The sequence below is a fragment of the Palaemon carinicauda genome, unplaced genomic scaffold, assembly GCF_036898095.1.
Source record: "Palaemon carinicauda isolate YSFRI2023 unplaced genomic scaffold, ASM3689809v2 scaffold346, whole genome shotgun sequence".
Lineage (NCBI taxonomy): Eukaryota > Metazoa > Arthropoda > Malacostraca > Decapoda > Palaemonidae > Palaemon > Palaemon carinicauda.
This window is the reverse complement of record NW_027171143.1, coordinates 111,337-125,105: the sequence shown is the minus strand read 5'-3', so window position 1 is coordinate 125,105 and position 13,769 is coordinate 111,337. Positions and strand designations below refer to the sequence as shown.

At 47.7% G+C, this 13,769-nt stretch overlaps 2 protein-coding genes across 2 annotated transcripts; both read right to left on the bottom strand.

Moving 5' to 3' along the window:
• Positions 1 to 389: 389 nt before the first annotated feature.
• On the bottom strand, positions 390 to 1,323 carry LOC137636641 (zinc finger protein 880-like). The gene has a single exon (XM_068369038.1). It carries the CDS (start codon positions 1,316 to 1,318, stop codon positions 623 to 625), a length of 696 nt encoding a protein of 231 aa, XP_068225139.1. The 5' UTR covers positions 1,319 to 1,323; the 3' UTR covers positions 390 to 622.
• Positions 1,324 to 8,114: 6,791 nt separating this feature from the next.
• Positions 8,115 to 9,343, bottom strand: LOC137636643 (zinc finger protein 813-like). Its single transcript, XM_068369040.1, has one exon. It carries the CDS (start codon positions 9,132 to 9,134, stop codon positions 8,115 to 8,117), a length of 1,020 nt encoding a protein of 339 aa, XP_068225141.1. The 5' UTR covers positions 9,135 to 9,343.
• Between the last annotated feature and the right edge of the window lie 4,426 nt (positions 9,344 to 13,769).

Below are 13,769 nucleotides of genomic sequence, written 5' to 3'. Positions count from 1 at the left end.
ACTCCGGACACGTGGCGGAAGGGGAACACACGCTGCCCCTGCACGAGGAACCCAAGGAGTGCGGATCAACTTCGGGTTTCGAGAGGAACGCTCCACACAATTTGCCGGCCATAGGCACAGGACAACGGTGAGGATGCTCCATGATGGAGAAGCACTACGAGACACAAGCGCGCACAGGGAAAGCACAAAGAAAAAGCACAATTGAACCACGTGGGTACTGCGTGGGACACACAAGTCACACTGGGATTAAGGAGAGCGGCGAGATGATATCGCGACGCGACCAGAGAACTTACTGGAGGTCGAGACCTGAGCAAGCATTCTCTCAGGGAGTGTATCACTCCGCCTGAGGTTACCCCTCATAGAAAATGGGTTTAAGGTAAACTACACAAAACTCTGGTCAGATGGGAGGAGATCCCAGATACTCCTAAGAAAGTAGTTCGAGGTAAGTACTTCGTATTGGAACAAATCAGATTTTATAGCACCTCCTTCTATAATGATTCTTGAAGAAACCTTCAGAGCACAAAGCCTTACTACAGTCCTTGCACTTGATTGTATCCCTTTCATGTGAGTTCTTCTTGAATGTTTATCGAGTCTCAGTTTTAAATCATATGTTTTGCCATATTCATGACATTGGAATAGATCTCTCATGTGATTTCTTATGTTTAGTAAGATATCTTTTTGAAATAAATATTTTGCTACAGACATTGCACTTGTATGGCTTCTCTCCTGTGTGAATTCTTAAATGTACAGTGAGATTATGTTTTGCAGTATATGTTTTGCTACAGACATTGCATTTGTATGGCCTCTCTCCCGTGTGAATTCTTAAATGTGCAGTGAGATTATGTTCTAAAGTAAATGTTTTGCTACAGACATCGCAATTGTAGGGCTTCTCTCCAGTGTGAATTCTTAAATGTACAGTGAGATGTGCTTTACTAGTAAATGCTTTGCTACAAACATTACATTTGTATAGCTTCTCTCCTGTGTGAATTCTTAAATGTGCATTGAGATTTGGTTTTGTAATAAATGTTTTGCTACAGACATTGCATTTGTATGGCCTCTCTCCCGTGTGAATTCTTAAATGTGCAGTGAGATTATGTTTTGAAGTAAATGTTTTGCTACAGACATCGCAATTGTAGGGCTTCTCTCCCGTGTGAATTCTTAAATGTACAGTGAGATGTGCTTCACTAGTAAATACTTTGCTACAAACATTACATTTGTATAGCTTCTCTCCTGTGTGAATTCTTAAATGTGCAGTGAGACTTGATTTTGTAATAAATGTTTTGCTACAGACAATGCATTTGTGTGGCCCCTCTCCCATGTGAATTCTTAAATGTTTAGTGAGATTATGTTTTGCAGTAAATATGTTATTTTTATTAGTAAAATAAATTTTTGAATATACTTACCCGATAATCATGTAGCTGTCAACTCCGTTGCCCGACAGAATTCTATGGAGGGATACGCCAGCTATCACAATACTAGAAGGGGGTGTACTTACCAGCGCCACCTGTGGCCAGGTACTCAAGTACTTCTTGTTGACACCTCCTCAATTATTCCTCGGTCCACTGGTTCTCTATGGGGAGGAAGGGAGGGTCGATTAAATCATGATTATCGGGTAAGTATATTCAAAAATTTATTTTACTAATAAAAATAACATTTTTCAATATTAAACTTACCCGATAATCATGTAGCTGATTCACACCCAGGGGGGTGGGTGAAAACCAGTGTACAAGATTAAAGGATAGCTAAGTATCCCATATTTCATATAACAGTTATCTCAAATAACAATGAAATAATAAGTACCTGGTAAGGAAGTCGAATTGAACCGTTACTCTGCCTCTTTTTTAAGTTCATCTTCCTTACTGAGCGCAGCGTTCCTCTTGGAGGCTGAATCAACCCAAAGGTGCCAAAGTATATGGGGTTGCAACCCCTACTAAAGGACCTCTACAAAACCTCTAACCCAGGCGCTTCTCAAGAATGAATCGACCACCCGCCAAATCAAAAGGATGCGGAAGGCTTCTTAGCCTACCGTAACAACCATAAAAACAACAATAAAAGCATTCAAGAGAAAGGTTAAAAAAAGTGGCTGAGCCCTCACCTACTACTGCACTCGCTGCTACGAATGGTCCCAGGGTGTAGCAGTTCTCGTAAAGAGACTGGACATCTTTAAGATAAAATGATGCAAACACTGACTTGCTCCTCCAATAGGTTGCATCCATTATGCTCTGCAGAGAACGGTTTTTATTAAAGGCCATCGAAGTAGCTACGGCTCTTACTTCGTGGGTCCTTACCTTCAGCAATGCAAGGTCTTCCTCCTTTAAGTGAGAGTGGGCTTCTCTAATCAGAAGCCTTATATAATACGAAACCCCATTCTTGGACATGGGCCTCGAAGGTTTCTTGATGGCGCACCATAAGGCTTCTGACTGTCCTCGAATAGGTTTAGACCTCTTAAGATAATATTTGAGAGCTCTGACAGGGCAAAGAACTCTCTCTAGTTCGTTACCTACCATGTTGGAGAGGCTAGGTATTTCAAACGATCTAGGCCAAGGACGTGAAGGAAGTTCGTTCTTTGCTAGGAATCCGAGCTGAAAAGAACATGTTGCAGATTCGGTCGTGAAACCAATGTTCTTGCTGAAGGCATGAACCTCACTGACTCTCTTAGCTGTTGCAAGGCAGACGAGAAAAAGAGTCTTGAGGGTAAGGTCCTTGAAGGAAGCTGACTGGAGAGGTTCGAACCTAGGTGACATAAGGAACCTTAAGACTACGTCTAGGTTCCAGCCTGGAGTGGATAGACGACGCTCTTTAGACGTCTCAAAAGACTTAAGAATGTCTTGAAGGTCCTTGTTGGAAGACAGGTCCAAACCTCTGTGGCGGAGAACTGAAGCCAACATACTCCTATACCCTTTAATCGTAGGGGCTGAAAGGGATCTCTCATTCCTAAGATGTAGAAGGAAGTCAGCTATTTGGGTCACAGAGGTATTGGTAGAGGATATAGAATTGGCTCTACACCAGCTTCGGAAGACCTCCCACTTAGACTGGTAGACTCTACGAGTGGAAACCCTTCTTGCTCTGGCAATCGCACTGGCTGCCTCCTTCGAAAAGCCTCTAGCTCTAGCGAATCTTTCGACAGTCTGAAGGCAGTCAGCCGAAGAGCGTGGAGGTTTGGGTGCAACCTGTCTACGTGAGGTTGACGTAGAAGGTCCACTCTAAGAGGTAGAGTCCTGGGGATGTCGACTAGCCATTGAAGTACCTCTGTGAACCATTCTCTTGCAGGCCAAAGGGGAGCAACCAGCGTCAGCCGTGTCCCTTCGTGCGAGATGAATTTCTGCAGAACTTTGTTTATTATCTTGAACGGTGGGAATGCGTACAGGTCGAGATGGGACCAGTTCAGTAGAAAAGCATCCACATGAACTGCTGCAGGGTCTGGAACAGGGGAACAGTACAGCGGAAGTCTCTTGGTTATGGAGGTGGCAAACAGATCTATGGTAGGTTGACCCCACAAGGTCCAAAGTCTGTTGCACACACTCTTGTGGAGGGTCCATTCCGTGGGAATGACCTGATTCCTTCTGCTTAGGCGATCTGCTGAGACGTTCATATCGCCCTGAATGAACCTCGTGACCAGAGTGAGGTTTAGACCTCTTGACCAAATGAGGAGGTCCCTTGCGATCTCGTATAGGCTCCTCGAATGGGTCCCTCCTTGCTTGGAGATGTAAGCCAAGGCTGTGGTATTGTCTGAGTTCACCTCCACCACTTTGCCTAGCAGGAGGGACTTGAAGTTCAACAGGGCTAAATGAACTGCTAGAAGCTCCTTGCAGTTGATGTGGAGTAATCCCTGTTCCTCGTTCCACGTTCCCGAGCATTCCCGTCCGTTCAAGGTCGCACCCCAGCCCGAGTCCGATGCATCTGAGAAGAGATGAAGATTGGGGGTCTGAATAGCCAACGATAGACCCTCCCTGAGAAGGAGGTTGTGCTTCCACCACAGGAGAGTGGTCTTCATCTCTTGGGTGATTGGGATAGAGACTGCTTCGAGAGTCGAACCCTTGTCCCAATGAGCTGCAAGATGGAATTGAAGAGGGCGGAGGTGGAGTCTCCCTAGCTCGACGAACAGGGCCAGTGATGAAAGGGTCCCTGTGAGACTCATCCACTGTCTCACCGAGCAACTGCTCCTCTTCAGCATGCTCAAGAGGCACTCTAGGGCTTGGCTTATCCTGGGGGCCGATGGAAAAGCCCGAAAATCCTGACTCCGAATCTCCATTCCCAGGTACACAATGGATTGGGAGGGAATGAGTTGAGACTTCTCTATGTTGACTAGTAGACCCAGCTCTCTGATTAAGTCTAAAGTCCAATTGAGATTCTCCAGACAGCGACGACTCGTGGAGGCTCTCAACAGCCAGTCGTCTAAGTAGAGGGAGGCTCTGATGTCCGATAAGTGTAGGAATTTTGCTATATTCCTCATCAGATGAGTAAAGACCATAGGAGCTGTGCTTAGGCCAAAACACAGGGCTTGGAATTGGTAGACAACCTTTCCAAAAACGAATCTCAGGAAAGGTTGGGAGTCTGGATGAATAGGAACGTGAAAGTAAGCATCTTTCAAGTCCAACGAGACCATCCAGTCCTCCTGCCTGACCGCTGCTAAGACCGACTTCGTCGTCTCCATCGTGAACGTCTGCTTGGTGACATACGCGTTGAGCGCGCTGACGTCCAGCACCGGTCTCCAACCTCCTGTCTTCTTGGCCACAAGAAAGAGACGGTTGTAGAAGCCCGGGGATTGATGGTCCCGGACTATAACCACTGCCTTCTTCTGCACAAGTAGCGACACCTCCTGGTGCAATGCTAGCCTCTTGTCCTCTTCTTTGTAGTTGGGAGAGAGGTTGATGGGCGATGTGGTCAGAGGTGGTTTGAGGCAGAATGGGATCCTGTAACCGTTCCTCAGCCAACTGACAGACTGGGCGTCTGCACCTCTCTTCTCCCATGCTCGCCAGAAGATCTTGAGTCTGGCTCCTACTGCTGTCTGGAGATGCGGAGAGTCAGTTTTTTCCTTTAGATGTCCTGGAGCCTTTCCTAGACTTGCTCCTGTAAGAGTCTGGACGGGAGCTTCCTCGGCTGGGGGCTCTACCACGAAAGGGCGGTATGAACCTCGTAGCAGGGGTATCAGCCACTGGGGAGCGATAAGTCTTGGGGACTGAGGTAGCAACCTTAGACTTACGAGCCGATGAGGCTACAAGATCGTGTGTGTCCTTTTGTATCAGGGCAGCAGACAAGTCCTTAACCAGCTCTTCGGGGAAGAGGAACTTCGAGAGCGGAGCAAAAAGGAGTTGTGACCTTTGGCAAGGTGTAATGCTGGAGGAAAGGAAGGTACACAGCTGTTCTCTTTTCTTCAAAACCCCTGATACAAACATCGACGCAAGCTCACCAGATCCATCCCTAATGGCCTTATCCATGCAGGACATTAATAGCATGGCAGAATCCTTGTCCGCAGGAGAGGTCTTCTTGCTGAGGGCCCCCAAGCACCAGTCTAGAAAGTTGAACATTTCAAATGCTCTAAACACTCCTTTCAGTAAGTGATCCAGGTCTGAGAAGGTCCAGCAAACCTTAGAGCGCCTCATTGCAGTTCTCCGAGGCGAGTCTACCAGACTTGAGAAGTCAGCCTGGGCAGAGGCAGGTACTCCCAAGCCTGGTGCTTCTCCTGTGGCATACCAAACGCTCGCTTTCGAAGTGAGCTTAGTTGGCGGAAACATGAAAGAAGTTTTGCCAAGGTGTTGCTTAGTCTGCAGCCACTCCCCTAAGATCCTTAACGCTCTCTTAGAGGACCTTGCTAGGACTAGCTTAGTATAGGAGGACTTAGCTTGTTGTATTCCCAGCGAAAACTCAGATGGCGGAGAGCGGGGAATAGCAGAGACAAAGTGGTCTGGGTAAACCTCCCTAAGCAGAGCCAAGACCTTACGAAAGTCAATAGACTGTGGAGAAGGCTTGGATTCATCCACGTCTGACGAGGGATCCAGGTGTGCCTCCTCATCATCAGACGCCTCATCACCAGAGTGTAGCAAAGAGATCGGACCAGAATGCTGAACAGCAGAGTCAGAACGAGAAGGAACAATATTAGTGGTTTCCTCTTCAAGTAACTGTTGAGGGAGAACCTGAGGCTCAGACTGCAAAGGCTGAATAAAAGACGAAGCAGAAGGAAGGCGCATGGGTGGAGGAGGCTGACTCCTAGCATGAGTGGTTGAACCCAAGAGTTGCGCTTGCTGAGCGGTTGGTGGAAGCGGAGTAGCAAGTTCCTGTTCCTGTGGTGTGAGCGGAGCGTGATGAGGTTGAGGCTGCGCAGAACAAGGTAAATGTCTCGCAAGCTGAGGCTCCTGAGGCGCAAGGCCAAGGTGTAGTGGTGCTTGCCTTGTGGAGGGTTGAGCTCGCTGCAGCGAGAGCTGAGGAGACTGACTCATGGACGGAAGAGGTTGTTGTACCTCAACCGAGTGTTGCACCACTGGTGGAGCAGCAAGGGGAGGCGGAGGAAGAGAGGTATAATCCTCCTGATCCCATAGTAAAGGTTGCCTTAAAGAAGGCGGAGGCTGAACACCACTGGGAACAGCAAACTCAGAATGTGGCTCAACATCGTACGCCTGGCAGGTGGTACTGCGATCAGGCGGAGCAAGCGCAGGCGGAGCGAGCGCAGGCGGAGCGAGAGCAGGCGGAGCGAGAGCAGGCGGAGGGAGTGTAGGCGGAGGCGGAGGCGCAACACTCTCAGCCCGACACTCACGCATCAAGTCCGAAAGCTGAGCTTGCATGGACTGAAGTAGAGTCCACTTAGGATCAGCAGAAACTACAGTAGGCTGAGGTAAAGCCTTAACAGTCGAGCTCTGTTGTGGCAGAACCTTACTCCTCTTGGGCGGAGTGCAGTCGACCGATGACTGCGGCGAGTCAGAGCTGAGCCAATGACTGCAACCTGGCTGAGCACTCGCGGACTGGACTCTGCGTTTAAGCGGTCTCGAGACCTGAGACCAACGTTTCTTCCCTGACAGTTGATCAGCGGACGAGAAAAAGACGGGCTCAATCGTCTGCAGGTGGGAGTGACGGTCTTTGGAAGACACGCCCGCAACCACCGAGGATACTTCTGTGCGCCTAACAAGGCCTGCCGAACCCTTATGCCCTTCGACATTGCTTCTCCCCTGGGCTTGGGAGCTTGCAAGAGGTCCCGGACTGGGAGGACGACTGGCTCGCACAGAAGTATCCTCACGCACCACACTGGCACTGACACTAGCACTTGGCACTGCACTGACACTAGCACTCGTCACAGCACTGGCACTAATTCCACCCACTGCACTCTTGACCTTAAGTTCCTTGACTTCGGCCATCAGAGACTTATGGTCACTTACCACTGACTCTACTTTATCGCCTAAGGCCTGAATAGCACGCAAAACAACAGACATATCAGGCGGAGGGCAAACAGTAGGTTCGGGGGTAGCCACTACAGGGGTAGGAAAAGGTAGGGGATCATGAGGTGAGGAAAAAAGTGAAGAGTGAGAAGAACTCCTCCTAACTCTACCTCTCTCTAACTTAGTTGAATATTTCAAAAGACGGACAAATTCCAGTTCCGAAAGTCCGGCGCATTCCTCACATCGATTTTCTAACTGACAGGGCCTGTCCCTACAGTCAGAACAAGCGGTGTGAGGATCTACCGAGGCCTTCGGAATACGCCTATTGCAAGACCTACATCGTCTATGGGAGGGGGCTTGCGAAATGTCAGACATCTTGAATCCAAAGAGTTATGCCAAAAAGGGGGTTCCAAAATCAAGCAAAAGATCGTTAACCGTTAATCAGGACTATATAAAAGCTATCTAGCTAATATAAGAAGGTTTCCAGTAATGCGACAGCCGAAATCTGAGAGAATACTTCACCAATTAGCCGTGAAACAACTCGAAGATCATAAGCGTATCCCAGAACGTCTTGCCGGAAGCACGACAGAGGAATAATTGAGGAGGTGTCAACAAGAAGTACTTGAGTACCTGGCCACAGGTGGCGCTGGTAAGTACACCCCCTTCTAGTATTGTGATAGCTGGCGTATCCCTCCATAGAATTCTGTCGGGCAACGGAGTTGACAGCTACATGATTATCGGGTAAGTTTAATATTGAAAAATTTTGCTACAGACATTGCATTTGTGTGGCCCCTCTCCCATGTGAATTCTTAAATGTTTAGTGAGATTATGTTTTGCAGTAAATGTTTTGCTACAGACATTGCATTTGTATGGCCTCTCTCCTGTGTGAATTCTTAAATGTGCAGTGAGATTATGTTTTGAAGTAAATGTTTTGCTACAGACATTGCATTTGTATGGCCTCTCTCCTGTGTGAATTCTTAAATGTGCAGTGAGATTATGTTTTGCAGTAAATGTTTTGCTACAGACATTGCACTTGTATGGCCTCTCTCCCGAGTGAATTCTTAAATGTACAGTGAGATGTGCTCTTGTAGTATATGTTTTGCTACAGACATCGCAATTGTATGACTTCTGTTCCGTGTGAATTCCTAAATGTCGAATGAGATTATTTTTTACATTAAATGTTTTGCTACAGACATTGCATTTGTATGGTCTCTCTCCCGTGTAATTTCTTAAATGCTTTGTAAGATTAAATTTATTAGAAAACGTTTTCCCACATTCACTGCATGTGCATCGCTTTCTAGCTAGGGCATTGGAGTTAACATTACCAAAGATCCTTTTCTTTATCTGCTTCTCATTTATTTGATTCACCTCTTGATTCAAAACATCTTTCTGTAATAATTCTCTTCCACTGATTACACATGAAAGTCTTCCTTTTTCTTTTCCTTTATCCTCTTTCACAACTGTCCCTAAGTAAGTGTCTACACTTTCCTCATCATCGACATCCCCTTTACAACTTATTGAACCGTTTTCACTCACCGATGCATCGTACCCGTAGGAATTTGTCAAGTTGCTTTCGCTAGAATCAAATATTTCTGGCTCTACTTTGACTTCCATTTTTGGATCCAAGAAAAGAGCGCCATCATTAAAGAGAGCAACACTTCCAGACGTATCATTATTTTCTGGATCGACTGCAGGTGAAAATAGATCTTCAATTTCACTTTTCATTGAAAATTCAAAAGGTGGTTCAGAATTCATCATCCTCTCCATATCACAAGATGACAAACCCCTTAATATTATTTTCAATAGACTTCAAAGAGGAAATTAAGACTAAACTTCCTATTCTCAGACATCATACAGTACAACAAAAACTTCCAACATAACCCTTTCTTTTCCAGTCTTATGTCTCTGGCATATACCTTCAGTAGCTTACAAGCTTTAGCAGCAAGAGGTGGATGATTCCTTCCTTTGGGATGAAAAGTCTGGAAGAATAGAAAACTACAATCAGTTGAAGAGCAAAACCGAATAAAAATAATGGAATTTTCTAAAAACAAAATAAATTCATAAAGTTATGTAATTTGCATTTTTCCTAAACATACAAACCACAGACTTTGATGGGTGTTCTATCTGTTCTTGTTACACATTTCAGGCATCTACAAATCTCATATCCTCTGTAGATTCTATAATCCAAAGTATTTCCTGTGACATTATTGGTTTTATTCATTATATAGTTTTCCCCTTGCTCTTCAAAGAGACAGACATTTCATCCAATGTCTTATTTCCTTTACTGTACTTCCTCTCCAGTCACCATCAAAATCTGAGCCTTCCTCCAGAATTATAAACAGCAAAATGCTTTATAGTTATCTTACACAGACATGAACACATACCATAAACTGTTCCATATCACTCCCTCTGCCTTTGCTTTGGTTCTACTGTTATGGCAAATTAACATTACTAACATAAGTTTTTTCTTTCTGGTTGCCTTTGTGTTGTCAAGTGCCTTCTTAAGACCTACAGATACCCTCCATCCCTGTGAAGATGGACCAGGAATTCTGCAATTTTAGGCTGAGAGGGTCTGGAAAAAGAATGACCTTTCATCTGGCACCAGCGTTAAAAAAAAACTGCCTATTTACTTGATAAACTTGACATGTAGAGCATCACATGGCTTAGGCTAACTAGATGAAAAGCCTTTTTACCTTGAGAACCTCCTGACAGGCTCCAAGCATGAAGATGAAGCATGTGGAGCCCCTGATTAAGACAATGAAAGTGAGGCTGTTTGAGTAGATCAGGTCTCTCTAGCAATCTAACAGGAGGGTTCACTAGGAACTCAAAATGGTCTGGGAACCAGTCCTTCCGAGGCCAGAAGGGAGCGATGAGGGCCAAGGAAAGAAGACTGGCTTCCCTTGCCTTGATAAAATGCCCAGATCAGAAAGAGGGAGGAGGTGTACACCTGAAGACTTCCTCATCTTGTAAGTGGGCATCTGTCCTCATGTACTGGGGATACTTGAACGAAGGGAAGACGACTTAGTAACAAATGTTCATTGCTATGACATGGAATAAGAATTGAAAAACAATACAAGACTGAAAAATTATTTGAAAAAAAAAAGCCTTCCACTAATTGGGCACCCCTATATCAATACAAAACACAAGTACCTGGTTTTTTTCCTAGGCCACCCACACACCCAAAAAAAGAAAAAAAAAATATAAAAGTCCTGTTTCAAAATACAGGCCCATTAGGTTTATGATGCAAATTTCTTAGCAATTAACACCAAGAAAGAGCCTTTTCGGTCTAGGTCAAAGTATTCAAACAAAGTACCCAGCTTGTGACATGAGAAAGGTCCAAGCTTGTTGCCATCTGCTGGCCTGGAGGGGGAAACTGCCGTCTGCTGGCCTGGAGGGGGACACTGCCATCTGCTGCCCTGGAGGGGGACACTGCCATCTGCTGCCCTGGAGGGGGACACTGCCGTCTGCTGCCCTGGAGGGGGACACTGTCGTCTGCTGGCCTGGAGGGGGACACTGCCGTCTGCTGCCCTGGAGGGGGACACTGCCATCTACTGTCCCGAAGAGTACCTTTGAGTGTGCCTCTGCCCCTTCTTGTAGAGTGCCACTACCTGTGCAGGAACTGTTGAGAGCCACTACCACTAGCTAGACTGATGTTTAGCACTGTCCTTTGCCGGCCTGGAGAGTGGAACTAAATGCTGCTGAGGAGAGAGGGGAACTGCCTCGGCTGTAGCTACTGGAGCCATTTCTGGCCTACTGGCTTTGGCCGGGTTACCCAAAAACTGCTCCCCTAGTCCACTGTCTGCAGTCTCTAGCGGACTAAAGGGGTTAGTTGCCGGAACAGGCGAGGAAGCAAAGGGTCCACCTCAAGCAGGAGACTCCCAGAAGCCTGGTAAAGGTGGGAGTAATGGTGAGAACCCTGGTACATTTCTTTGAGAAATCCTCAGTTCTTACCAGAATTTCCAAGGTCCATAACCAAACATCAAGCCACAAAGTAGCCTGTATGGGAAGAAGAGGAGTTGGACGAGGCACGTCTAAGATCTCAGAATAGCTCCTCTGCTGCAGACAGGAGGTGGGAGAAGCTTGGTGGTAGAGCCGGAATGTTGTGAGGAGGAGAGCTCAAAGAGCTGTAGGATGATCGTAGCCCTGGCACCCTTCACGCCCTGAGTCCAAGGCAAGGATGCACTGGTCTCTGAGGGCTTCTAGGTGCAAAAGACACCGTTTCTTTGCTCTCTCAGTTGATAAACCCATTGAGAATCCTGATGAGAGTCAGAACCTGACAGAATGCATGATCCGACTCTTTCTGCTCTCCTCCCAACGTTGGACTTGGACTTGCAGCGAAGTCTCCTTCTTCCACCCCCGAGAGCTCTTCTCCAGGTCGGTCGCGCACATTCCTCGAGTGACAGGCTGCATCTGTAGACTTGGAGGTTCTTGAAGAGGACTTAGGAAGAGTCTTGGAGTCCTTCGGCTCCTTTCGTGGAAGGAGGAAGGGCTCCATCATCGAAAGCTGCATTGTCATGTCCCTCCTGACTTCCATCAGAGGTGAACTCTCCGTGCGAGGGGAAACTTCCTCTGAAGGTGGAAGAGAGGAAGCCCCTCCCTTGCATTACCCCCTCGGTAGAGGTGAGGTAGGACAGTGTCCGGTGGAAGATGCACGAGCAGACCTTGATAGCCTAATAGGAGTCAGCTTTACCCTAGGGGAAGTAACCACATCTGAGACCTTCTTCCTCAACAGGGGAGAAGAGGCTGTGGTTCCTTACAGTAGGTCTGCTATAGCTGTAAAATACTCTGAAGAGCTGGCAGACAGAGCAGGCTTGAAGGCTTGCACCACTGCTCTGACCATAGCCCTGACTGACTGACGCACTGTCAGACAGATCCCCTGAAGGCCCTGAAGGGAAAGGGACCAACAGTTCCCTGAGAGGAGTCTCTGCTGTTGATGGATCCACCTTCGAGGAAGGCAGCTTCGGGATCCTGAACCCTTCTGTGGAGACCCCTCCTCCTTTCCTCGGCGGTCGCGCTATAATGCGTTTGCAGGGAGGGGAATGATGCGATGGTGAGACGTCTACTCGATGTTCCTTAAAACCTAGGAGCCTGTAGAACCTGCTCATGGCCATGGCGCAAGTGGGACAGTGAGCGCTACCGGCCCGGAGAGCACACATGAGAAAAATAGCGTGCAGTAAGACGCTGAGCAGGATGATGCTGGTGCGGTTTCTAGAGAACGCACAGGCGCGCAGTACGACGCCACAAAGGAGGATGCTGGCGCGCATTTTCCGGTAAATTCGTAGGAAAGCTCTGGCGCGCAGGTGAGCAATGATAAGCTGGAGAGTGCCAGCGAGCCAAAGGGTGCTGGTGAGGTGGAGAGAGTTTTGGCACAGGAGAGCGCTATTGCACAGTTGACCACTGGCGCTTGGGAGTGGGGTGACGTACAAGAGAGCGCTGTTGGTTTGGAGAGCGCTTTCGAGCAGGAGAGCGTTGGTAAGCCTGATACCGAGGCTGCGCATGAAAGCACTGATGTCTCAGGAAGCGCTAACGAGCTTGAGCTGGAGAGTGGAGTTGCACTGGCGAGTGCTGGCGAGTTGGCAAACACTACTCTTTGGAAGGACAGGGCTGTGCTGGAGAGCGTTGGCAATCGGGAGATCGCTGGATCATTGGAGGGGGCAGAGGATGAGAAGGAGAAGGCTAGCGGTCAAGGGAACGTTAATGTTCTGGAGAGCGCTGACTCAGTGGAGAGAAATACATTCAGGAAAGAGTTTTGAGTGCAGCCGGGCACTAACGTGCTGTTGGAGAGCACATGTGCACTGCAAAGAGCTGGCAAGCTGGAGAGAGTTGCGCTCCGTTACACTTAGGTAGAACATCCGAGGATGTACAGGAGATGGGAACAGTAACGACAGGTCAGGAGGTCGACTGGAATGTCGAACTGGAACAGGGATGTGCCCTTTGGAAGGGCGAACATCCACCAATGGCGATCGTGAACGATACGCAGAAGAGTCCAGGGCTGAAGTCCGAGGACTAGCCGCAGCGTCGTCAGGAGAAGGACCAGGAAAGGGCGAAAGTTGAGGGCCAGAAGACCACTGAAGCGGCAGCTCCTCTGTGGGCGACGGCTGTGAAGACAAGGCTGAAGAACCTTTTCAATGATGGTGAAGGGCACCCTTTAAGTCAAAGCAGAGGGAGAGCTCTGCGACGTGGGATCAGCAAGCTGACCTTGAGCAGCAAGCTGACCTTGATCAGCAAGCTGACCTTGAGCAGCAAGCTGACCTTGATCAGCAATCCTCCGAAGAGGAGTCTCTATGAGAGAACTCACCCGACGGGAGAACCACTCATATGAGACACAGACGATGGACTTAGTTTCCCCCTCGGAGGATGGACAGAACAGGGGGAACATAGTCGTCAGCAACAGCAGGAGAG

Excerpts from the sequence above, each read along its gene's own strand:
- LOC137636641 (XM_068369038.1), bottom strand. The coding sequence starts at position 1,318 with ATGGGAGAGGGGCCACACAAATGCATTGTCTGTAGCAAAACATTTATT.
- LOC137636643 (XM_068369040.1), bottom strand. The coding sequence starts at position 9,134 with ATGGAGAGGATGATGAATTCTGAACCACCTTTTGAATTTTCAATGAAA.